At 35.1% G+C, this 27,211-nt stretch overlaps 2 protein-coding genes across 2 annotated transcripts in view; both read left to right on the forward strand.

Annotated features, from left to right (window-relative positions):
* LOC148943826 (uncharacterized) overlaps positions 1-27,211 on the forward strand; it is a 606,774-nt gene that overhangs the window by 291,778 nt on the left and 287,785 nt on the right.
* Positions 1-27,211, forward strand: part of LOC148943829 (uncharacterized) — a 132,974-nt gene that overhangs the window by 65,182 nt on the left and 40,581 nt on the right. Inside the window, exons 6-7 of the mRNA XM_089101252.1 lie at positions 12,127-12,254; positions 19,689-19,757. Of these exons, the coding sequence (XP_088957378.1) occupies positions 12,127-12,254; positions 19,689-19,757 (197 nt within the window). The remainder of the gene's footprint in view (positions 1-12,126; positions 12,255-19,688; positions 19,758-27,211) is intronic.

The following is a 27,211-nucleotide window of genomic DNA, read 5'->3' on the forward strand; positions in this document are numbered from 1 at the left end:
GATTAGCGCCGAGTTTTGGCTGGAACTAAAACGCAGTTTTTCTTTATGCTGATTAAGAATTTAGACTCTTGGAAAAGGAATTTAAACTTAATTAGGGGAAGTCGGAATTATCTTTAAGAATTATCTTTAGAAAGAAGGAACTTTATTTTTGTGTTTTAAATATATCGAATTTTATTCACGGTACATACCTGCACACAGAGCATAGAAATCGACATCTACCATCTCATAATTGAACTCCTAGAGTCGAAACATCTACTGAAAGATATCTGAAAATATCTAATAATTATGAGGCAATCAAGCCAGTCAGTGTTTCTATTCTAGGGATTTCCCCCCTAAAATGGGGATTTTTGAAGTCTCTTTCATTTAGGAATTTGGGGATTTTTAGGGATTTTTACAAGTCTTCTGGATTTCTTAGAGAATTTCTAGAGTTTCGGCCCTAGAAAATCCTCTTCCGACCCAAAACAGGAAAAATGGGACGGAAGTAGTTTTCCGTCCCATTTTTCCAGAAATTCTGGACGCGCTATAAAGGGAGTTAAGGATCTTTTGTGCAGTCGAATCGGAAGCGCGTTATGGCGTTATGTTTAAATGCTTGCCAATGCTGGATAGAAATTCTTTAAAAAAGGCATTGAGTGGCATATTCACTGTTTTATAATAATATATATATAATTAGCATAATCATTTTTTACAATTATCATAATTAATTGAATCATTCCAACTTAGCAATTAACAAAGAAATAAAAAGAAATGCACCTGAAAAAATCAGTACTTTCATCAGCCTTGAGCAAAAATTTAACTGCAGCCTCAAACAACTTGATTTTGCAACCTTGACAACATGAAATTGCTGACATTTTGATAATAATGTATTGAATATCTTTAATATTTGATTTTGTAAAGCCAGTCTCCATTTGGCAGATTCTGAAAATTTGTACTGCCAATCTGTAAATTTTATTTCAATGCAGACTTCTTTTCTGAGACTTCTAAAATTCTTTTAACACAACTAATCATTTGAATAAAACCTGGCAAAGGTGCAGACTAGAGACCCCTGCAGTCAAAGGTGCAGAGGTACAGCTCATTTTAACCAGGACTTGCAGTAAGAAATTAATTGATTACATTTTGCATCTACTGTACTGCCCTCTATACCATTAGAACCTAATAAACTGAATAATATATATAGTAAGAAATAAAATGTTTTTATCAGGAGCCCTTTTTCTGTACCTTTACTGAAAGTGGGTTAGCCTCCCGGCCTCTGCTTCTTGATTATTGAACTGCAATCAATAGCGCGCACCAATTACACGAAAAATGTTAAAAAGTTTGGGATACCAGGTCATCCGTCACCTTTCACTAGTCGTTTCAAGCATTCTGTTCATTCCATAGGATCATGAATTTCCTGCCAATAAGGAATTTTTTAATTTAGAGCATGATTAACTTAAGGTGATTGAAAGCCAGTAGATATTCATTGATAGCCCCCTGGCTGCTGTACTATATACATGTAAAGTTGCCATAGGAAACAAGGTTACATTAGTTTGTTTAAAAAAATGAACTTCAGAAAATACAGAATGGAACAGCTACTACATGTAAAAAGCTAGCAAAAGTTTTAGTCTCTTTTGTTCCATAAGAGGTTCTTTTTTTATAAATCTTTCAACTGAACCAAAAGGATAAAGGCCTGTTTTGTTGTATATAACAATTTTTATAATGAGACAGCCATGTTTGTTTAGCCTGCCTGCCAACTGAAAGGCTAATATATTGCGCAATATTGACATAGCATAGTTTAACTGTCATTTGAACTAAAATCAGCTTAATTTAAAAGGGTGGTCCATAATAATAAGTCACCATAAATAGAAAAAACAATTATTTTTTTATCAAAAATACTTCATAGCATGATCTGGAACGTCACCATTATGTTGAAAACACATTTCAATATGTTACTCCCACTCTTAATGAACATAAATTAACAAACAAATGGTCTGTTGCAAAAACATAAGCATGTGTTCTATTTATGGTGACTTTTTCGTTCCTTCTCGACTTTTACTCGAAGGACTGTAAATGGCGTATGATTCGCTACGGAGCAAGGGGGGTTGCCCGTTGAGGAAATGGTGGTGAAAATAAACAAAATATAAAATTTATATGGCTGTATTAGTGTATTAAGGTGTAGTAGGGTCACACAGCTTATCACATCAACGTTAATACTGCATGAAATATATGTTTAATTTAGTTTCTGATATTGTGTCCCTTGTGCCTGATATTTTTCAGATTAGTATGAAAGATAGCATTAATGAAGAATCCCACTCTAGTGTTTTACCCTTCTCAAATTAAGCAATTCCTCCAAGGAAAAAACAGAAGAAACGTGAACGTGCACAAAGTTCTACCACTCAGATTCAGTACTCCCAAAAGTTTGTTGACTCATGGAGGAGTGACCTGCAATTGAAGGGATGGTTAAAAAAAAGAACTCATATCTTAGATATTGTGGAGTATGCAATGCTGATCTCAAGCTAGGAAAAAGCAGAAAATCAGAGCTTATAAAGCACTCCAAAACAAAGAAGCATATGTCAAACATTGAAGCAGAATGGTCCACTTCAAATATTCTTGATCACTTTTTACAAGGGGATTCACTGACCAGACAAAGCTTCTTGAGGCCAGAATCTGTACTTTTCTAGTTGAAAATGACTTGGCTATTTCAAAGGTCGAGCCTTTTGCAGCTTTTTTTAAAAAACTTGCCTTCAAGGCAAGTAGTGGATAATGTGCAGCTCAAGAAACAGCAAGCTACCAATGTCATATAAACAGGACTAAGTGGTTTTTATGAAGATCGTTTGACGGAAATCTTACAGAATTGCTACTTTTTAATCATTATTGACGAGTCCACTGATGCATCTTCAAAGAAGTTTTTTCCAGTTGGAGAAATATTTTGTAATGACGAACTCTTAGTTGATGTTGATGTACTTAATATAGTCAATGTGTCCCGACTCTTCGGCAAAGGCGATATTCGACAATCTGAAGAGGTGTGTTATACAAACATACCAGCTTCCCCATGCAAGTTTTATAGGTATTTGCTCTTACACAACATCCTCTATTATAGGAACTAGCCAAAGTATTTTATCCATAATAAAACAAGCGTTCCCATGGGTAGTCATAGTGAAATGTTCCAGCCATATGGCTTATGCCGTGGTTTCATATGCATGCAAGAAACTGCCAAAGTCCATGGAAGACATTTGTCACTCCATATATAGTCATTTCACACATAGTCACAAGAGACAACGTGCTTTCCTTGAATTTCGAAACTTCTACCAAGTCGACATGCATAAGAATCTGCCGGCAGGGTAGACTCGAAGGCTTTCAGTCAGCGCTGTTGTAGACAGAATTTTGGGACAATGGGATGCTCTTCGTGCTTAATACAAACTTCTGCTAGTTGATGATCCAACAAAGTTCAATGAGTTCTTATGCACAAATCTGAACCCAGTCATGAAGGGCATGTATGAGTTTGTTGCCTTTGCGTTGGGATTGCTTATTGAATTCAATGTAGCTTTTCAAACTGACAAGCCACTCTTTTATTACCTGAAACTAGAGACTGAATCTTTTATCAAGGAATTGTCTTTGAGCTTTATGGAGAAGGACTATGTGAAGTCAACAAATGTATTCCAAAATAATAGGAATAACCAAAGTGCTTACATTCCCCTCGAAAATATGTATTTGGACCCAACTGAGCAAGACTCTCTCTTGACACTAAAACTAGATCCAGGTGTTCCCCATTACGCAGTTGAAAAGATCCTCAGAGCTGCAAAATCTTATTACATTGAATCTGTATAGCAGATCCAAACTCGATTTCGTTTTGATGATGACATTTACAAATATGCAGAAAGAGTTGACCTTGTATTAGCTCATTCACTATGGTATGATTACCTTCAACTCCTTCTTTAACAGCGTTGAAACATATCATGGACTGGAAACATAATCAAACAAGAGTGGAGAAAGCAGTCTCATCAATATTGTAAATGTTGAAAACATGGACGCGATTACCTACTGGCGTTTTTTTTTTTCGAAGAAAAACTCCGCCGGAATCGAGCTATACGCAAATCTAAAATTGTCAGTAATATTTGTGTTTACTCTTCCTTTCTCCAACGTTATCGTCGAAAGGTTTTTTAGTTCAGTAAAAATCATAAAGACAGACAGACGGAACTTGCTTAAAACGGAAAAATTATATTGAGTCCTGAAAACGAAATATGGTATGAAGCAGGCCCAAGAGATTGTCACATGTATTCGCAGGGACAAGCAGCTACTTCTGCACATGAAAAGAGTAAAGGCTTCACCTACCATCGGAAAAAAGGATGAAAGTGTTTAATCTAATTTTGACTAAAAATAGATTTTTCTTTGATTTTTTTTTTTTTCATAAATATAACCGGACTCTGAGGCAACTAATGGGTTGTTCACTTTTGTATGATAAGCAATTTGGCCTTATAACTCAAATTACCAAGAATAACCATATAAAATAAATATTTATTTGTTTTCACCACCACGTCCACGTGCTGACTCAACCAATTAAGCACTTTGATTGGTCATCTGTAACAGAAAATATAATTCAAATCTATTTCTTTTACTCGTCTTACTATACCCTATACGCCTTATTACACCTTACTACACGAACGTGACCAATTCCTAAGTATTGTTTTATTTTTTACCTTTTCTGTATTACTCAAAGTACATGTCAACCAACTTTTTATCCTTAAAGTTCATATTTTCGTAATATTTTTACATATCTTTTTAATGATATATTTTTCTTTTTTTTTCAAACATTTTTATTAAAATAAAAAAAATTAAATATTAAAAAAATTAAAAGCAAAAATAATACTTTAAAAAGCGACCATTTGAATTTCATACATGGAAATCCATCCAATGGGGGTGTTGCAAAAGTAGTAATAAAGAAGAAAAAAATAATGGCAAAGAAAAATAAATAAATAACATGTCTTCATATGGTCCAGAATCCGGAATCTGGCACGGGAATCTATCAAACAAAACCGAACTTAACTAGTCGATAATTAAGAAGCATTGTTTTAAACGTCAAAGGAACATATTTTGGTACAAGTAAATGGTCCTAAGTTGCAAAATAAAGTCGTCTTGAACAAATACTATTAAAAGTCGGCATAACAAAGCTTTACTAGTGGTTTGGAAAGAAGTCAGAAACTGGAGGAACCTTTTGGGATTTCGGTAGTGAAAATGGGAGATTTCTAAGGATTTTCCACCAGCCTCCTGGGATTTTCAAAAAATATTAAGTGAAAACACTGAAGCCAGTAGCCCTGTAGCCCACAGAGGGAAGCAAAAGGAAAAGGGCTAAATAGTACTACTGAAAAGCCCGCCTGCTGTTAAATAGAAGAAGAAGAGACAAAATAATTCATTCTTTCTGTATTAGAAAGTAGTTGGGTTAGGCAAGCCAAATCTTCAGCAATGAATCCAATTCCAAAAATATAGGCCTACTCCTGGAAGGTATTGCCTCTTTACTATGTTAACCCTTTTTGATTACTTAGTCTGAGCCACAATATATGACCTAGCGCTAGCCAGTCTAAATTGGAATTGAGACCTACAAAAACAGATATTGAAAGTAATTAATTTTTAGAATGTAATTTTTGTTAAATTTCTAGTGGGCTATTTAATTTAGCTAAGTTGAAAGTGAAAAAGTCATAAGATGCCTTTTTATATGATCTTTCATAATTCAAGAACTGCTTCTGGGGCTAATTGCATCTTGAGCCCTTAAAAGGTTCCCAAAGGCATTTAATTTTTGTTACCACATAGAGAAGTTACAAAACTAATTATTTTATTGAAGAGGTGTCAAAAACATGTAACTAATTTCAGAATACGTTATTCATGAGCAATATATTGCAAAATTACTTATTTGTAAAAATTCCAACATTATTCACTAGACAAGTCAAATATAAACTATTTTTCTACTTTTTCAAGTTTTTTTAATGCAGTTGACAAAAATAGCACTGAATTTTGATGATGAAAACTTTGCTGTCAACAATTCAGGGTAGGCTATATTTTTGGGTAAAGTTCTACCAAATCATATTATTGAGTTAGGAATAAAGTAAATATGCTGATTACAAATATAACAATCATTTCTATTGGAAATGAATTTCAGCCCCCCTATATATACCTAACCTAACCCTGAATTTTCATATATAGGGGGGGGGGCTGAAATTCATTTCCAAAAGAAATGATCATTATATTCATAATCAGCATAAAAAATGCATCAAATGGTGTATTCACTTTTGTCCTAACTCAATAATATAATTTGGTAGAACTTTACCTATTTTTGCACATTAGGGGGGCAAGGGTACAAAAGTTTTATGGCAAATTTACAGTTGACCATATAATTTAGCTAGGATGAAAGTGAAAATATCATTTGATGCTTTGGTAAATATATAGGCCTACCAAATCATATTATTGAGTAACAACAAAAGTGAATATACCATTTGATGCCTTTTTTTATGCTGATTACAAATATAATAATCATCATTTCTATCAGAAATGAATTTTAGCCCCCCCCCCCCCTGTATATGCCAATTCAGGATATATATTTCTACATTAGGGGGGGGGGAGCTAAAATTTATTTCCAATAGAAATGATTATTATATTCATATTCAGCATAAAGAAGGCATCAAATTGTATATTCATTTTAGTCATAACTCAATAATATGATTTGGTATATATTTACCAATGCTTTTTTTATGCTCTTTCATAATTTATATAAAATACCTTCAGGGTCCCTTTAAGGGCTCAAGATGCAATGATTCCCAGAAGCAATTCTTGAATTGTGAAAGAGCAGAGAAAAAGGCATCAAATGATGTTTTCACTTTAATCTTAGCTAAATTATATAGCCCACTAGAAATTTACCTAATTTTCTAGGTTTCTGTCAAAAACAACAGTCTTTTTGACAAAACAACATTAGGCCTAAAACTTTAATTTTCAGTTTTTTAGTATATTTCTCTTGTTTTACTTTTGAAATATAATCCTGTTATTTGAGTAGAATTTCAAGCCATATCAATGGTTTCCCCCCAAATTTAAGGAATATAGCCTATTTGCAAATCTGAAACCTCATAAATTGAGATTGAGCTTAGTTGACAAAACTGAAAATATTCAATTTGTACTTCAGATGGGTAAAATTTTACTTGAGCTACTTTTGGCTATATTGGGACGGGGTTAGGTTAGGAAAAGAAAACTTTCAGGCATGGGTCTACAGGCTAAAGAATGTCCTGGGAAGGCAGTTTGAAGTGCCTAAAAAAGTGTACCCAAACACTTTGTACCTATGCTGATTGCACCATTGTCTGTGAAAAGAGAGAAATAACTGAGTCTGTAGCTCATGGTTTTCCTATCAGGCATTCATATGAAATAGAGTAAGTTACAGAAGCTGCACATGTTGGCTGGTAAAAAACAATAGAAATTTATCACTTTTGCTTGGATACATTCATAGAATTATTATCCAATTACCTCTATATTCCTTATTCTGAGCAAATCGTATTTTTAAGACTGCTGTCTAGGTTTATACTAACTTTCTGCATATGAAATTTAAAGCAGACTTTGATATCAAGAGATATTTTCAAAGAATTGGTTTATTATGCTGATTCAAAATATTTAAGATTTGTTATGTTCAGTGTAACCCATCAATAGGTACAAACCTGAGAAAGGGTTTCTGATTTTCGAAAAGGGGGGGGACATCCCCTAAAAGGTAAGGAATCTTGATGAAAATGACATCATCAGTCTCTGCATATTGGAAACCCTGTTGCAGTATTTTTAAGCTCCAATTTGCTAAAATATAGAATTTGTATTTTTTCCCAATCAAAGATCATAGATCAATTTTTTTTTCTCTCTTGGTTGATAGAATGGAATCAATAGTCTTCGAATATCAGGAAAAGACTCGTTTGAATCAAAAATTAAAAGTTCTAGAGCTGTATTTAGGTCATCAAAAAGATTGAAGAACAACTAACCCACTTCCCAGGTCCCCCCCCCTCTAAAAAACTTGTCAGTTCAAAATTTTGAGATCAGTATAGTTAAATGTTTCAAATATATTATCACAATGTAAATACCTTTTGATATATTATCACAATGACCCCCCACAGCACCTTGGGATAGGTCTTTGAGTTATTAAATAAATAAAAAACAAGTTGTTTTTGCTCAATTAATAAATTTGCTCAAGAGAATATATATCTTGATACCAAAATTGGCTCCCAAAAAACAGAACAACCCATTATTATTTCCTGATCAATGGTTGGTATAATAACATTAGCCACATGTTTTTCCATTAGAATAATCACTGGGTTTGGTTTTATTAAACAGATGTGCTAGATGGAGAGCTTTAAATATTTTTCAAACCTCATTGTTAGACCAGCCAAAGGATTTAAAAAACTATTACTTTAACAAACGAAATGTTTCAAAAACTATGCCCTTTAATATATCATGACAATGACCCCCCACAACACCTTGGGATAGGTCTTTAAGTTATTAAATTAAAAAGACCAGTTAGTTTTGCTCTTTAGCCTATGCCAAAGTTTTTTTTTAGAACTTTTCAAAAAGCTTATTATTCTAATTAAATAGCCCTTGGGTTCCAGGAGTCATTCTTAAATAACTGAAACAAAGCATTAAACTTAGCACAAAGAACAAGGTATTGTGGAGGGGAAAACCCCCCTCATATATGCACTAATTTCAGTTAGTTTCAAGTTCTACTGTTCCTATTAACTTTCAGTTGAAAAAACTTTCCATTTCAATTTTTTATATCTAACTTTTGATTGTTTTTCAAATAGTTTTGGGAAGTTCCAGCTCCTTCTCAATGAAAAATTCCCCCTCCCCACAAGAAATTTATTCATGGAAAGATTCTCCCATATAACTGCTCAGCAAGGTGTTCAGGAGGGAGCAGACCCCTTTATATTTGTTATATTTTCTTTTTTATGATGTTTTAGTATTGCTCCTTACTTCCAGTTGACACAACTTTTTTTTTATTTAATTTGAAAAAAGGGGTTACAAGACTTATAAAAAATATAAAGGCTTAAAAAAACTCACAGAAATGGTCAAATGAAGATCCTTTCTAGCTAATTGAAATCATGAAGAACAAACGTAATGATTGGAGAACTGGGCAGAAAACTAGATAATGCAAAACTGGGAGACATGTAGCAGTCCACATTAGTAAGGCTTTAAAAAGCTCAGAGAAATGGTCAAATGAAGATCCTTTCTAACTAATTGAAATCCAGAATAACAAACGTAATGATTGGAGAACTGGGCAGAAAACTAGATAATGCAAAACTGGGAGACATGTAGCAGTCCACATTAGTAAGGCTTTAATAAGCTCAGAGAAATGGTCAAATGAAGATCCTTTCTAACTAATTGAAATCCAGAATAACAAACATAATGATTAGAGAACTGGGCAGAAAACTAGATAATGCAAAACTGGGAGACATGTAGCAGTCCACATTAGTAAGGCTTTAAAAAGCTCAGATAAATGGTCAAATGAAGATCCTTTCTAACTAATTGAAATCCAGAATAACAAACGTAATGATTGGAGAACTGGGCAGAAAACTGGATAATGAAAAACAGGAAAACATGTAGTGGTCAGCATTAGTAAGGCAGACTATCAGTATGCTAAATACGCTAATGGCCTCTGATCTTCACACTTTTTTGAGTTACAGATGAAAGCTTTGGATTGCAGAAAGAATTTGAGCATAATCAAACAGTTTGTGGGAACAAACTGTTAGTAAGGAGTAATGTAGCTCAATTTTAATAGAAACTTTAAAAAAGAGTCCTAGTAGCCTTACAATGGATATATCAAAAAATCAAATTTCGATGCTCATTCAGAATATATAAAACTTACCAAGTTTTATGTTACCTATCAAAAGTTACAAGCCTAAGAAAATTTACCCAATATGTTAACAAGGGGGGAGGAACCCAAAATATCAAGTGATCTTAATTAAAATCATACCATCGATTCAGCATATCAGTGAATATTACTGTAGAGGTTTCAAGCTCTTATAAACAAAAATGTAAAATTTTACTTTTTTTTTTACCAGAAACAAAAGAGACAGATGCATGTTTATTTTAATTTTTGTTTGCCCAGGGGTGAAGGTAAGAGCCAGTTTTCCAAGAAGACTGGGAGGGGGATCATTTGATTGCAAATAAAAAGTTTCAGTGTCCCTTTTAAGGGACCAAAAATATTGGAGGTCAGCTAACCTCCCTCCCACACTCGTTTTTCCCAATATCTTTTTGATCAAAATTTTGAGATAGCGATGTTGCTCAATGTAGTCAAAAGATCCAATAGCTATACCTTTTAGGATAACTTGAATCCCCAAAGCCCCAGGGTTAAGGAGCAGAAGCTATGAACTTTGCCCATTTTTACATATAATATTGGCTATTTGGAAGTATACAGACACTTTTCAGGTGGGAGGGGTTACATGGAAGGATCTTTCCATGGAGGAATTTCTTGTGAGGCAAGGGATTTTCCATGGAGAGGGAACTGGATTTCCTGGTATTATTTAAAATATGATCAGAAATTAAATAAAGAAAAAGTTTTTTCTCAATGACATGGCATTTACTACTTAATGTCTGCATAATAAGACTCAATATCATGTCAAAAGAAGAAATATAAAAGTGAATATTTGGTTAATCCCAGTTACTTTGATGATACCATTTAGTGTTTTGTTTTTTGGGTGTACAAATTTTTTTCATGCAATTAAAACACAAAAAGATTCTGGCAAGTGATGAATTTAATTCTCATCAATAAATTTTGATCTTTAACATTCTTTACATCTCCTAGATAGGCTAATTGTGTTTATGACATCACCAAATAAAGGTTACAATAAAACAAAGGGGGAAGGTCCACCAAGAAAAGGGTCAAGCCCCTAAATATCACTCTGAAAAGGAGAAAAAACAACAAAAAAATTTGCTTACGCTCTCCTGATTATCATGTTGATGTTCCTGTGATCCTTCATAAAAATCCTCCTCCTTTTTCATCCTTAAATTATTCTAAATATAAAAATATATATAAAAAATTAGTTACTAATCCAACCTTGTGGACAGAGTCAGGGCGTGTACATATCTTACTGTCTCCGCCTGGCCCGCCAGGCGGAATTCCGATAACTACCTGCCCTTTCTCATCAATACATGAACAGAAGAAATTTCAAGATATGACAAGCAAATTACATGATCTTAATTGGAAACATCACCAGAATGCAGTAAAGAAGGATTCCGTGCTAATAACACTAGGCCTAGTAAAGAATTAAGAACTGCTCACATTCCTAGACAGGACTTATAAGCAAATTTGACATAAGTTTGTCAACATTCAGGATCAAGCCTAAAGAATTATCATTTTTATCAGCTTGGCTGTCAAGTTTAGTTTGAAGTGAGTTGTCAATTATTTGTCAAGTTGGATTATCCCTAGTGTTATAAGCTTTAAAATCATAAATACACTCATCATTTCATTAATTTGTCAAGTTTTTTAAGTAAGATATAGTAAGATTTTTTTTTAAAAAAAAAATGTTTATCACAAACCCAAGTGGGCCGAATTCGCTCTTTAGTGTAAACAATGCAAAATAAAAAAGCAAATATAATTTTGGAAATTCTTTTTCAGAAAGTCAAAAATATTGGTAAAAAAACAAACAGTTGTCAAAACAATAAAAAATGTCATAATAGTAAAAACGTGCACAATTTAAGAACAAATATGTTAAATTAAAAAAACACATGAGGATCATTTTGTCTTGCACTAAAACCCATAAAAAACAATCTAATAAAAAAATAACTACATTTGTAAGTTACACATTCAATATTTGTAAATTAAACAAAGAGAGGGGGAATCGCATGTGTTTAACATGCTTACTATATAGGGGACGGAAGCTCTTCTATATCTTTAGGTGGACATTTTTTTTAAGGGGGGGGGGGGGGTTAGAAGGGTTATTTTTGCTGAAGCAGAACGAGGGAGTTGAGGCTGAAGAGGGAAAATTTACTAGGAAAAGGTAGTTTGTCCGGGGTTTGTGAAAACCCCGGACAAACTGTTTGTGTTTGCGATGTTTGTGAAATGCAAAAAAAAAAAAAAAAAATATGTGTTCTCCTTTCTTTGAAGGTGACCAAATTGGCTCTTCAAAGAAGGTAGATGTAATGGACTTTACTGTCACTGTCAATAATTCTTATGCACCTTTTTGAACTGCCTCTATTCTTTCTGACAATTGATTGGATATACCAGGATGCCAAACAGGACAGGCATATTCCAGAATTGGTTATACAAATAAAAGGTAAATTTTCAAACCATGGGATTTAGAACATTGAGGACTTTAAGGAGGGTCTGGTATTCACGCGTTTTAAGAGTAGGGTTGCAACGCAAGTGCAAAACATTCCTGGGTCCTAGTTTAGACCTTGAATATTATTGGGAAAGTAACACTTTTCTAAGCGTTTAGAAGCATTTATTCTGCTGTGTATAGAGTCTTGTTCCTAATCAAATCGAAAATTTAATTTGTTTTTAATTTTTTATTAATTTCTCTCTCGGAAAAAAGAGAAATACAAAACTATCTCATTTCCAAGCTTTTATATTTGTGAAGTATTTAACGAGCAACAAAACTTTTTCCTGTGCCTTAGTTTAGCCTCGAGTTCTGATTGCGAAAGGTTCACTCTTTTTGTACAAAAATTTTCAAGCTAAAAATGTCATGTCTTCCGTTTTACTGTGGAATAAATTAAAATAATCAAAACTGAAGGAGTCAAACCTTCTTCTTCTTCTTCTTCTATTTAACAGCAGGCGGGCTTTTCAGTAAAACTATTTAGCCCTTTTCCTTCTGCTTCACTCTGTGGGCTACAGAGCTACTGGCTTGATTGCCTCATATTTATTAGATATATTCAGATATCTTTCAGCAGATCTTTCGACTCTAGGAGTTCAAATATAAGATGATAGATGTCGATTTCTATGCTCTGTGTGCAGGTATAGTTGGCTAGGCTCTTGACTGATAGTGGGATTTTGTGGTATTTGAAGTATTTTAACAGTTTAGAAAGCAAGGTATGTTGTGCAGACGTCAGCATATTACATTCAAATAGGCAATGGTCAATTGTTTCATTATTCATATTACAATGCCTGCAAAGAGGGGAGAGGGGAATTGAACCACTTGAATTAGAAATCTTATATGAGAATGCAAGGAAATTTAGTCCATTTGTTCCAGAACGAATTCTATGATAAATTTTAGAAAGATACTTATTGGGAAAGGGGGAAAGGATAGGATTAATCTTATTAAAATTAATATCTGATAGCCTCCATCGGTAAATATCTCTAATTGGGATTGGTCTCCCACTTGGCCGGTCAATATTTATAGCATTTTTTGCTATTTCATCAACCTGACGATTACCACTTATGCCAGACTGGCTAGGAATGTACTGAAAGTAAGTCTTTATGCCACTTGAAGCAAGATCATCAATAATACTGAGACAATGATAAGTGTCAATGTCCAACTTATATTGAGGAGCTGAGGCCAGCAACTCAAGGCTTGATAAAGAGTCGGAATAGATGATAATATTATTCAATTTTTCAATCAAAGATTGGTTTTGCTTAAGGTGTTCTAATGCCATGATTATGGCATTTAATTCAGCAGACATTATAGATAAATTATTAAATAATCTCTCGCCCATTGCAATTTTCAGGTGAGGAAGGAAAACACCACTTGCAACCTTCTCATTCATTTTTGACCCATCAACAAACATTTGGAATTGATTTTTATAGGTAATTGTATTAAGTTCTGTAATTTTTTTCTGAACAAAAGCAATGGGGGTTAAATCTTTATTCCATTTTGAAAATTCAGTATTTATTATGGGAGATGACCAATTCCATGGAGGGGATTGGGGGAAAGTAGGTGCAATAGACTTTGCTGGTACAGGGAACTTCTTTTGAATATTGGCATACTCATCTGCAATACCTCTAGACACGGTTGGATTTCTTAACCAATTATGTAATGTGTGTGAGCTATTTGATTCATTTTTTGTAAGATGTTTTATCAAGAGAATGCTACGTCTCTCTCTTATTGTTGTTAATCCACTTTCCATAAGCTGAAACTTGGTGCTTGTGGGTTTCCTAAGACCAAATATGAGACGTATTATATCATTTTGTCTTGTTTCAATTTTTGCATCTGTGTCTTTGCACATGCACCATAGACGATGAGCCCATAATCAATATGGGGTCTTATATGTGATTTATAAAACTGGAGTAAGGTTTTTTCCTTACAACCCCAAGGTGTGGAAAGAAGTCTTTTTAGTATATTTGCTTTTCTATAACATTTTTTTATTGTGTTTGAAATGTGGAGGTGGAAATTAAGTTTTGGTCAAGCATGAGACCTAGGTAATTAATATTATTATCCTCTGGAATAGTTGTTTTATTTAGAGTTAGTTTTGCATTAACATGGTTTCGCTTCCTGTGAAATTGGATTATTTTTGACTTGGTGGGTGCAATGGGTAAATCTGAATGTTGAGAGAATTTTTCAAACTGGAAAAGTGACTTTTGCAGATTTGACTGTGCTATCTGAAAGGTGTTGCCAGATGACCATAGCACCAGATCATCAGCATATTGTAGATTCGTGTGGGGTAGGTTCATGTCCCAGAGATATAGGGCAAATAGGAGGCAACTGAGGACTGCTCCCTGAGGTAGGCCTTTGGATAGTGTCTTTCGGGGTGAAGAGGCTGAACCAACACAAACAATGAAACTTCGCACTTCTATGAAGGATTTAATAAAGGATACTAGCTTGGGAGGTACTCCAAGGTTTGCAAGTTTATTTAAAAGGATTTGGTGGTTCACATTGTCATATGCTCCTTCAAAATCAAGGAAAGCTGCCACTAGGATATTATTTTTTGAGAAAGATTCATTTATTGCATTTGTTAGCAAAATGAAAGCATCTGTTGAGGAGTGGTATTTCCTGAATCCAGTTTGAGTGTGTGGGATCATGTTATTTTTCTCAACAAACCAGAGGAGTCTGTGATAAATCATTTTCTCCATTATTTTCCCCATCACAGGTGTAATCATTATGGGCCTATAAGACTCAGGGTTATCTTTTGGTTTATTTTTCTTTAGGATTGGTAGGAGGGACGAACATTTCCATATACTGGGGAACCTAGACGATGCCCAAGCGTGATTATAACAATTTAGCAGTTCTTGTTTGTATGAAGGTGTGAGATTCTTTATCCATGTAGGGTGTATATTGTCATAGCTGCTGCTAGTTTTGGACCTAATATGATGTATTGCATTATTCAATTCCTGGATTGAAAATGGATTAGTTATGTACTCGGATCCTGGGCGTGGTTGGTAACTAGGGTTCATAGGAATTGTGGACAGATTGCTTTGATTGTTTGATGTTAGCTTATTAACAAAAAGAGTTGCAAATAGGTTAGCCTTTTCAATATCATTGTCATAATGGGTATTATTATGTATAAGCTCATAAAGGAGTGGGTTGGGAGAAGTCTTTTTCCCACAAATGTGGCTTATGACTTTATGTATAATTGGCTCATGCGTTTCTCTGGAGATAATATTTGCAAAATTATTCCAGTATTTATATTTAGCATCTATTATAGTCATTTTTATATTATATACTGATTTTAATTTTTTTAAATATGTATTAGGTGTTTGTTTTCTTATGAATTCTGTCCTAGCTGCCTTTTTTATACTCCATTTATTTAGGCACTCATTTGTCCACCATGCTTTAGGAATTTGTTTAGGGAATGTTTTCTTAGGTGTTGTCCTGGGGATAGCATGATTAGCTGTATTTATTAGTAAAGATGTCAAGGCTTCAGCATGTGTGTCAACTGTTATGTTAGAAATGCATGAACTTTGGGTGAAACTTGTAATTTCATCATTTAGCTTATTTTGGAAAATAGACCAATTTGCTTTAGCGTTGATAAATTTGGAGGTATGAGATGAAGTTTCAGCAGGTTCATTTAGGGAGCAAACTATAGCAAAGTGGTCTGTACATAGACTATCAATTTTATTTATGTAAATTTTGTTCAAAAAATTTAAAGACACAATTTGTAGGTCAATTGTGGAGAATTTGGCACTTTTGGGGTTAAAATATGTATTTAGGTTTTGAGGGGTAGCAACAGCTAATTCATTATTATTTGAAGTCATATGCTCAATAAATTTACCAGCTTTATTTGCTGGTTTATTCCCCCACAAAAGGCTGTGGGCATTGAAATCACCACAAATAATGATGTTTTTTAACATATTAGAATTATTTATATAATTAAAGAAATCCTTGGCATCTGAAGTTTGGCCATTAGGGTTATAAAAGCTTATTATGTAGGTTTTTAAATTATTCAGCCAAACACTTATACCAATTACATCAACATCATTTTCAAAATCTGGAAAATTGATGCCACAAAATTTTATATTATTATTAACTAATAAAGCTACACCACCTCCTTTTCTCTCTGAAGATCTATCCTTTCTCAGGATAGTGTATCCCAGAGACTTAATTTGTTGATTTTGGGTTAAATGAGTTTCCTGGAGGCAAGCAATATTAATGGAATTATTATTCATAAATGATATTAGTTCATTTAGCTTATTTTCTGTGAGTGATCTTACATTCCATTGGAGTATTGATAAATGTTGTGTTGTTGATTTATTCTTCATATGACTGTGTATCAATGTTCAGCTTTGTTAAAAGTAAAGCAAGGTCTTTTTTTGCTTGAATGAGCATATCATCTGGGAAGTAGATTTTTGCCAATTCTGCAATAATTTTTGTTTTCTGTAGTTGATGTATGTTCATGGCCTGAACTGCATTACAGTTTAGAATGAATAAGCATATATTTGGGGATTGCATTTTTGGTAGTGCATCCTGTTTGTTGGTTAAGGGATTGATTCCTGGTAGTGTTTCTGGTTTGTTTCTTCTTGGGAGGGAGGGCCATGCTGGCCTCATCTCACCGGAAAACAAGGCTTGCTGGCTTGGTGATTCCTTCTGATAAGGATTTGAGCTAGGGGGCTTAGAAGATATTGTTTTATATGGGGTGCTTGATGCATTTGGGGCATTTGACTTGGAGGTTTTGGTTGGTTTCATTACAGGCTTTATTTGGTATTGTTGGGCAGCATTTGCTTCCATTGCTGCAAAGGGGTATGGGATGGCCTTCTCTGTTGAGATTTGGAGGGTTCGAGCTCTTTTCTTGTATGCAGGGCATAGTTATTTATTTGTAGATTCATGTGGACCTTTGCAATTGATGCATGTAGGCTGGGTGTTTTTGCAAGTTGTCAGCTCTTTAGGATGGAAAGATTTACAATTACTACACTCTTGGAGAATTTCATTGCATTTGTTTGTCGTGTGTCCCAGCTTGAAACACTTCTGACACTGAATAGGCTTAGGTTTGTATTCCTTGTGTGGTTTGATTTGCCCAAATAGGAATAATTTTTCTGGGATATCAATTTTATCCTTTAGTGTGAATAAGAAGGATCTACTAGTTTTTAGGCCAGTAGAATTAGGTTTTCCAAGTTGGGTAACATCCTCAACTGGGATTGTGTTTCCAGCCCTATCTGAGAGGCCTTCTTTTAACTCCTGAGTAGATATCTCTGGGGGAACATTATAAACTACAATTTTTGTTGGTGATTGTTTTGGGTTCCAATTAGATGCAATAATTGGGATATTCAGAAGGGATTTAAGGTTAATTATTGTATCTGCTGATTTCTGATCTTCTACAGCTTTAAGCAGAGATCCATCACAGTTAATGTTAAGAGAGAACATTGATTTTAGCAGTTTAAAAATTGCAATTCTTATTGCAGTGATCAATTTTATTTCAAGGGGGTAGTGGGAGTAATTTTAAGGTAAATTCGTAAGTTTTTGGAGGGAGGATCTTGGGCAGGGAGAGGGAAATGCTTTTAATTGGGGAGATTTTTTTCCTTTTTTTAGAGCTTCTAGAGAGGACCTCTTGAAACCCATTATCATCATTTATGGTTGCATTAGGACCTACAGTTATCATTGTCCTATTCTCCGAATCGGAGCTATCATTAGAACTTTCAGATAATGTGCTTGACCAGCCAGGATGGGTATCTTTCACTATGGAATTTGATTTGGGATCTGGGGGGACGTTTTTTTTGGAGGACTTCTGAACATTGCCTATTGGAAAAAGCTTTAAACACAAATATAACACTAAAATAAGAAGGGAAAATAGATGATATCAAACCGTCTGCACTATACTATGGGAAGGATAAACACCACAGTATAGCCCTGAGGATGACTTGAGCAGGATAGGTTTGGTACAACTACTGGTTAGAAGCGATAATAATCAAGAAAATATATTTCGATTTTCTTGTACGGTTGCTGTTGCTGACCTATGCTTGTGGGTGTATTAAAAATACACCGACTACACCAAATAAAAATACACTGAATACACCGTGGTTGTATAAAAATATACCGAAATGAGACATTAAAGCTTGACTATTCTAGGAACTTCTTGCTTCTACTATCCAAGGATTGTATAAGTGGCCGTAACTACTCTTGTAAATGGTAAAATTGGTCATGGTAAAATTGGCTATTTTACGTATTTTACCGTCATTTTACGGACCCCAGTGAAATTAAAATTTTACCTACATTACCTGTATATTACAGCATATCACCTTGTTTACATTTGCTTATTCTCTTTTAATGAACAGTTTACGTAATCTTCACTAAAACAATTACAGAAAGCCATATCATTTGTCCCTTGGGTCTATACCAATGTTTCGTGGGCTATTTCCCAGCATAAATTCTTGAACACACATAGCTTTTTTTGGCTCTGATTTGGTAAATCGGTGTCTAATTCCAAAGAAATAGGTGCCAATTTGAGCTTGCAAATTTTTTTAGTTTTTGGCGCCGATTTGTAAAAATAACACCGGATTTCATCGTCATTAAATAAAATAGTAATCCTCTATTGGTTCCTTCTCTTTAGCAGAAATATAAAAGAATCCGAATAATAATAATCTCGCGCCATGGGCATTTTTTTGTGCTGCTATGTTTTCCCAAATGAAAGAAGTGTTGTAAAAAGCCCCAAGACAAACTCGGTGTTTTTACCGAGTGCTTCTTAGAGATGTATTTGATGGTATTGCGATGGACATATTGGACAGAAAAAAAACACGTTTGGTAAAACAAACGTTGACCGCAACAATGCAGCCATCTATTGTCAAAACAATAAACGAAGGAAAAAATAAATGATCATTTATTTCAATGTCTGTGCCGAGACAGAAGCGGATAGAAATGGATGGGACTACACTTGGCGCTTCTTTTTTTTTTACTGCTGATGACAGGGTGTGTTTGCAGAGGTCATATCATAAAAAGAACTGAATTGAAAGTCATACTGATTATTTTCCTGGGAACGCAAAGGACGTCGTGTCCAGAAATTCAAATAAGTTTGAAGCGTCAGGGGATTGGGCCCAAATTAGCCCCTGCCTTCGTCCCTATGTCCTTTCATCTGCTTCTTCCAAACAACCTACTTATATAAAATTTTAGCTTCTTGTACGGTATGTCTTATTCTTTTTTTCAGCTTTTGAATTTAACACCCTCTTCTTTCAAAAAATCAAAATTGGCTGTTTTTTCCACATTGTTAAAGGCGTTAAGCCTTTGTTTGAGAGTGTATTAAAATAAAATTAGTTTTACAGTGATTGAAATGAGCCATTAATGCTTGTTTATTTCTAGGGATGTTTTGTTTCTACTTTCGTAAGTAAAGCTTATGTACAGTTCTGTTCTTAGATTTCATTATGGACTTGCCTCAATTTACAAATCTGGCCGAAGACGTCACTGTTTCTGTTATTAAAAAAGGTAAGTTTATCCAATATGATTTTGAGAATAAAATTAATTCTACTTTGGTTTGGTAAATATTTTTTTTCTCCTCTTGCGGAGATTGGCTAGAGGTTTCGGGAGGTAATGAGCTATCTCACCAGCTTCTTGTGAGCTATATCTTATGTTTTTTTTATTTTAGCTCAGTTTTATTTATTTATTCGATGAAGGCATTAATGATCTCATTGAAGAATAGGTTCTTTCTTTTGTTATGAATTTAGCTGTTTTTTTTTTTTTTTAGCTAATAATCATATCATTAAACATTTGACCATAAATCCTAATATAAATGGGCTACATATTGTATTACACAGAAAACATAAAAGCTTAGCAAAATATGGAAATTTATCATCCAACTTCAATTGCCAATATTGCCTTTCGTAAGTCGGGTATAAAAATGACGTATCTCCATCAATCAATCAATCAATCAATTTATTAATACTAAAAAAAACAAAACAATTACAAACTTAAAATTTATACACGTCCAAGAAGCTCAGCTTGTAAAGGGCCAACAAAACAAATAAGACACTATTATGAAGCACATAAAAAAAAGAAAAAAAAAAGAAATAAATGGATGAGAGACACTTATTAAAATATTATAATTAAATGTAAACTTCAAAAATAAATGAAAAAAAAATATATAAACGAATAAGAGATTATAAATTAAGACTAAATAAAACAAAAAAATCAGAGAAATATATTGAATGAAAAAAAAGACATATAAATTTGGATGGAATGCAAAAAAAGAAGAAAAAAGGGGGGAAATACTATACTGGAAATACCCAGTGAGAAAGTGCCTTTGCAGAAAGAGATAGAGGGACGTCTGGAGGGATGGAGTTCCATAGTAAAATAGATTGATAAACAGGAGACCTCTGACCTGCTGTCGATGATTGCTTAGGTAAAATGAACCTTCGATAAGAGCTACGTAAAAAAGAAGAGTACCTACCTGAGCCTGACAGAAAGAAAAACTGCTGCAGAGATGGTGGAAGTGTACCTAGAAAAGCAGAATGTGCTAAATAAAGGTAACTTTTACCCACAATACGATCCAGCAGAGCTATTCCGGTATCAGTATAAAGATCAGGGGAAGGGTAAAAATGAGGTAGAAGAAAAGTAGCCTTTACTGCCCTATTTTAGGCTCTTTGAAGTGAGCAGAGAAGAGATTTATTAGTACTACCCCAGACAGAACAGCAATAAGAAAGGTAAGGAAAAATAAAAGCATAATAAAGAGAAAGCATAACATCTGGGGGAAGAAATGAGTTAACCCTGTATAACATTGAAGTTTGGCGGAGGACAAGGGAACGGGTATGAGTTATATGGGGTTTAAAAGAAAGTAAACAGTCAAGATACACACCAAGAAATTCACTATAGTAGCTTGCGGTATAATATCATTCCCATAAGTCAGGATGGTTGGTTCCCTTGTGTCTCTCATACGATAAGGGGTTCTAAAGTGTACAATGGCACTTTTTTGGCTGTTGAGAGTCATACCATTTGACCAGCACCAATCTTTTACTTTATCAAGAAGACTTTGAGCTAGGGAAATGGCAGATGGCAGGTCCACTGCAGCAAAGAAGAAGTTACTGTCATCAGCAAAAAGAATAGGGTGCATAAGGGGATGAAGACCATCAACAAGATCATTAATATAAATTAAAAACAAAAGTGGTCCAAGGACAGAGCTCTGTGGGACACCTTTCACAATAGGCAAGGAAGAGGAAGAAGTACCATTAACCGAAACATACTGAGATCTCCCTGAGAGGTAAGACCTAAACCATTCAAGTGGGACTCCATGCACTCCAAATGAAGATAATTTAGACAAAAGAACAGAGTGAACGACCATATCAAATGCCTTTGAAAAGTCAAGAAAGAGGCCCAAAACTCACAAGCCCTTGTCAAGGTTAACACGCACAAACTCTGTTGCATCTGAAAGTGCATGCAAGGTAGACAAACTGGGACGAAAGCCATACTGATGGTTAGTTATGAGAGAATTACCTGCAGTCGTATTAGTACTAAATACAAATGAAGAGAGTCTACAAAACACTACTTTTTCAACAACCTTAGAAATTACAGGAAGGAGAGAAATAGGTCTATAGTTTGAAATTAGAGATGAATCACCTTTTTTAAACAAAGGTACAACATTATCTATCTTAATTAAGTAAAGAAAAACACCAGAAGAGATAGAAAGGTTAGTTCTATGTGAGATGGGAATGGAAACAAACAGACGAATTTGTTTAAGATCATTACAGCTCAAAACAAAACCATCAACTGAATAGCAATTTGAAAGCTGAAAAATAATGTTAGAAATTTCGGTATCACCGCATGGGAAAAGGAAAAATGACTTTTCTGCTAAGGGAAAACTTCTTACTCTGCTGTAGAGTGGATTAGGAACTGAAGGAAGTGAGGTGAAATACGAATTGAAGGCGCTTGCTGAAGAATTTTTGTCCACGAAAGACGGGGGGGACTGTTTGAGTTTCTTGCGGGAAAGAGCTTCATTAACTACAGTCAAAACCTTTCGCAAATTCCCCTTACACTCATAAATTCGACGCTAAAAATATAGCTTTTTGGCTGCACGTACTGAAGAAGAAAGCACATTTTTTTATAAAGTTTATACTTCAAAAGATCATCCTGTGTCTTACTTTTACATGCAGCCTTGAACAGAGACGCCTTCATATGCGTAGCATTGATCAGACCTCTAGACATCCATGGACATTTAGGTATGGAATTCCTTGGTCTCTTTCTAAGAGGAAAACGCTTATCCAACAGAGCTCCCATACGACACAAAAATAAATTCGTTGCATAATCAACATCATTAGCTTCAAGAACACTAGACCAATCATTACTCTGAAGACTATCTGTATCTGTGGAAGTTCTAAAAGAAGACTCACCCACATAAATAGGGAAGTGATCAGAAAGATCAGTGAAAACAAGACCAGAAGTAAACTTCAAATTAGAAGAATGAGAAATGAAAATATTGTCTATTAAAGTGGCAGAATTTCTAGTAGGGTCAACACGAGAAGGAAAAAAATTGAAAAAAGTAGACCAGCAGAAGAAAGCACATCAAAGAGATGGTCACATTCATCACTTGATCCAATATTTAACATATTACAATTAAAATCTCCCAAAACACAAATACGTTTTTTAGAGAAAGACCCCACACAAGAAAGTTTATCAAGCAAATCACAGAATAAAAGCAAAAGCTTTTCAGAAAAGCTAAAAAAAACTCACAACTTGTTTATTTTTGTAAAACAAAAATGGTTTGATATGTATTGATTTACGTATCGATCTGTTTTTGTTTAAACAAATTTTGTTCTTTTGGCTAAAAGTAATTTTAGTCTGAAATTTTTTTCGTAGATTCAATTAATTGTACTTTGTATATGTCCAGAAATGGCAACTATATGCTCAAATTATTTACAAAATAGTTGTTTTTATCAGCTTAATTCTCAAGTTGGATTTGAAGTGTGTAATAAATTATTTTTCAAGTTATATTTACACTAGCGTTTTAAGAATATAACCATTAATAAACGCATCACTGAAGTAATTGAACAAGTATCATAGGCAGCGCAATAGCGCTGCCTAAATAAAGAACAATGTTGGCACAATGTATTATTTTTTTTTGTTTAGAACTGGACTTCATATCGAAGGATTTGTCGTAGAAAGGGCTCATTTGATTGGAAATTGAAAGGGCTAGTGTCCTTTTTAATAGTCAAAAGTGATTGGAGGGCAACTAACCCCCCTCCCACGCCCACCATTTCCCCAAACACATTCAATCCATTCCAAGCCATTTTGTTCAGAATAGTTGAAAGATCCAGAAATTATATCTTTGAGGAAGACACCCCCACCCGCCCCCACAGTCCTCAAGGACAAAGGTTGTAATGCCCTGATGGCATATAAGGTTTTCATAGAAAGTTTTGCGGTAAAAACTTCAAAAAGGGCTGATTTGATTAGAAATAATAGTCAAAAGTGATCAGAGGGCAAATGCCCCCTTCTCTCCGCACTTATCATTTCCTCAAACACATCCAATCAAAATTTTGAGATAGCCATTTTGTGAATCGTAGTTGAAAGGTCCAGAAATTATGTCTTAGAAGATGAACCCCCCCCCCCCTCACAGTCCTCAAGGGCAAAGGTTGTAATTTATGCCCTGGGGGCATACGATCAACATTTTGATATAATTTTTTTTAACGTAGTTGAAAGATCTGGAAATTATGTCTTTGAGGATGACACACCCCCCCCCCACAGCCCTCAGGAAAAGGATTGTAAGTTATGCCCTTGGGGCATATAAGATTTTTATAGAAAGTGTTCTCGTAGAGACTTCAAAAAGGGCTCATTCAATTAGAAATTGAAAGGGCTAGTTCCCTTTTCAACAGTCAAAAGTTATTGAAGAGCAACTAACCCCCCTACCACGCCCACCATTTCCTCAAACACTCCCAATAGAAATTATGGAATAGCCATTTGGTTCAGTGTATTTAAAAGGTCCGGAAATTATGTCTATGAGGATAACAAATCCCCCCAGCCCTAAGGGCGAGGGTTGTAAGTTATGCCCTGGAGATTTATCAGGTTTTTTGTAGAAAGCGTGATCACATAAACTTCGGAAAGGGCTGATTGAATTGATAAATCAGAAGTTCTAGTGTTCTTTTTAAGAGTCAAAGGGATCGGAGGGCAGGTACCTCTCCCCCCTACACACACGTTGTATTGTCCCAAAATGCATCAATAGAAATTTTGAGATAGCCATTTTATTCAAAACAGTCCAAATATTATATAACAAGGCTTTTGGTGTTGAAAAAAAACCCAGAGCCTAGTGGCAAGGGTTATAAGCTATGCCCAAGGGTTTTTAAAATGTTATGGAAGGGTTGGTTGTATAAACTTTAGAGGAGACTCATTTGGTTAAAATTAGCATGTCTACTGACACTGACATTGCGGTTCCGAAACTTTTTTGCAGCTGAAATACACCCTGAACTTTGTAGTCGCCATCTAAGTGATCAGTCGCTTCAGATCTTTCGTGATCCATTGCTAGTCAGATTCAAAACTGTCACTACTTGGTCAGGAAAATTCATGGAACTTTCCATGCAGCAAGGAGTTGAGTTTTTCAACCTTAAGGTTCAAGTCAGTGATTGAGTATGTTTCTACGAGTGATTATGTTTCTACAAATTACAAATCCACTGACCAAAGGCATAAATGGAGTCCCGGTTCAGTGGACAAACTGTCACTTTGCTTCTTTTCGGTTTCGGCATGTTTTTTTTCGCTTGTAACAGGATTAAAAAATGATTGATAGTTTGCAATGAGCCCATTGAAAGGGGAGGACGGTAAAGTTCACTGACATTGTCGGTAAAGTCAACAATATAATGTCTAAGGTACTGCAACTTTGATGGGTGGGAATACTCACTACTTGTATCAGATCAAGCGCATTGGATAGCCTCTTTGTTGGTCAGGTTGAAGCCACCTCCAACAATGAAGGCAGGAGCCGCATATGCACGTCGAAACTTAGCAAGGCAAGAGTCACTGGGGGCACTTAGCAGTTTGGATAGCAGGTCGTTACAGAAACACAGGCGAACACCACAACCTCTGAGACTAAGGCCTCTATCACGGCGGGTGTTAAAAAACAAGTGTAGCCTTTGATATGTTCGGTATTTTTTGAGATTTTCCAGCATTTAGTCACGATTTCTATTGATACAGTGGATTCTCGTAAAAATATTTCTATTTTATCCATCTTGTTAGTCAAAGAACAGGCGTTGGTCATGAAAACAGAGGATTGCTATTTGGCAGACAGGAGTTCAGGACATAAAACAGGAGGAGTTTTGCTGGAATCAGCAGAAACAGTCACATCCGCATACCATAGCGTAAGAGTCGATGGGATTTTAGATTGCGTCTGATAGTTTATTTTAACGAGCGACCGTAGTCTAACCTTCTGTTTAGTTATTTAATCTGGTTGGTTAGATTAGGTTAGGTTAGGTCAGATCTGAAACATGCACTGGGATAAAATGCCACTTATTCCTCCAGCCTCCGCGCTTGCCTCTGCGTGTGCGTCTGTTGGTGATATCCGGCAACATCACAATGTTGCAATCTGGTGGCCTTTCTAGGAGTCCAAATTGTCATAGAGTGACGAATGTAGATGGCGCCATTACGTGTCCAAGTGAATAGAGCTCGTAAATCGTTGGTTTTTCGATTATGACTGGCATGAATAATACAATAAATACAGTCAAAAGGATCAAGTATTTGATTACTGACATTGCCGGGGCAAGAAACTAGGAACACTAGCACTAACAAGCTAAACTAGGCATGGGTGCGAGCGAAGTAGCTTTTCAGCGCTCGCGCCATCAGAAGTTCTAGTACTCTTTGTAAGATTGAATGTGATCAGAGCGCAGCCCTCCCCCCCCACACATATGTATAAACACGTCGTTTTTACTTGAGATGTATTCAATAGATATTTTGAGACTCCTTTTATTCAAAATAGTCCAAATATCATATAACAAGGCATTTGAGGTTGATACAAACCACCAGAGCCTGAGGGCGAGGGTTGTTGGCTTTGCCCCTGGGGTATTTAACGTTTTTATTGAAGGGATCGTTGTATAAACTTTAGAGGTGGCTCAATTTGTTGAAATCGGAAGCTATAATTCTCTTTTAAGAGTCAATAGTGATGAAGGTCAAGTAGCCCCCACCCCCACCCAACTACCCCACTTTTCACCAAATGTATCTGATTGAAATTGCGCGATGGTAATTTTGTTTAAAATAGTCCACAGAACATATAATAATGCATCCAGAGTTGCTCCCCCCCCAGAGCCGTGGGGCAAGGGCTTGAAGTTATGACCTGGAGGTATATATGGTTTTTATCGAATGGGTGGTCGTATTAAATTCGGATGGATCTCATTTGATTTTAAATTGGAAGTTATAGTGTCCTTTTCAAGAGTCAAAGTGATTTGAGAGATCCCCTCCCCACGCCCATCATTTTCCATAACAAATATCCTAAGGAAGTTTTGAGACAACAAATTTTTTCAGCATTGTTAAAGGTTCAGTAATTATGCGTAGCAATAGTGGGAGTAGCAGCAGTAGCATTAGTCGCAGCGTGCAAATAGCACATTTTTACAACATCCCCTTCAACGCACGTTGAAATTTTTAACTTAATACAAATCAACCGGTCTTGTAGCATTACTGATAGGGCCTCTTGACAACCTATTTGGGCATAGTGTGTTTCGATTTATTTCAATACATTTACAATATTGCCAAAAATTTCCGCCATAATACCCTTGGGTATATCAGGAGTACCAGTAGTTACAGTAGTAGTAGTAGAAGTACAGTTAATTGTAGTACTTTCAGATTTAGTAGCAGTAGTAGTAGTAGCAGTAATAATAATAGTAGCAATAGTAGTAGTTGTAGGAGTAGAAGAAGCTGTATTTTGATGCAAATAGTTTCTTTTGGTTAGTTCAACATCCCCCACAACACGTGTTGTAAGT

This window comes from Artemia sp. Qi Xiang Cuo, chromosome 15 (genome assembly GCF_049724085.1).
Source record: "Artemia sp. Qi Xiang Cuo chromosome 15, ASM4972408v1, whole genome shotgun sequence".
Taxonomy (NCBI): Eukaryota; Metazoa; Arthropoda; class Branchiopoda; order Anostraca; family Artemiidae; genus Artemia; species Artemia sp. Qi Xiang Cuo.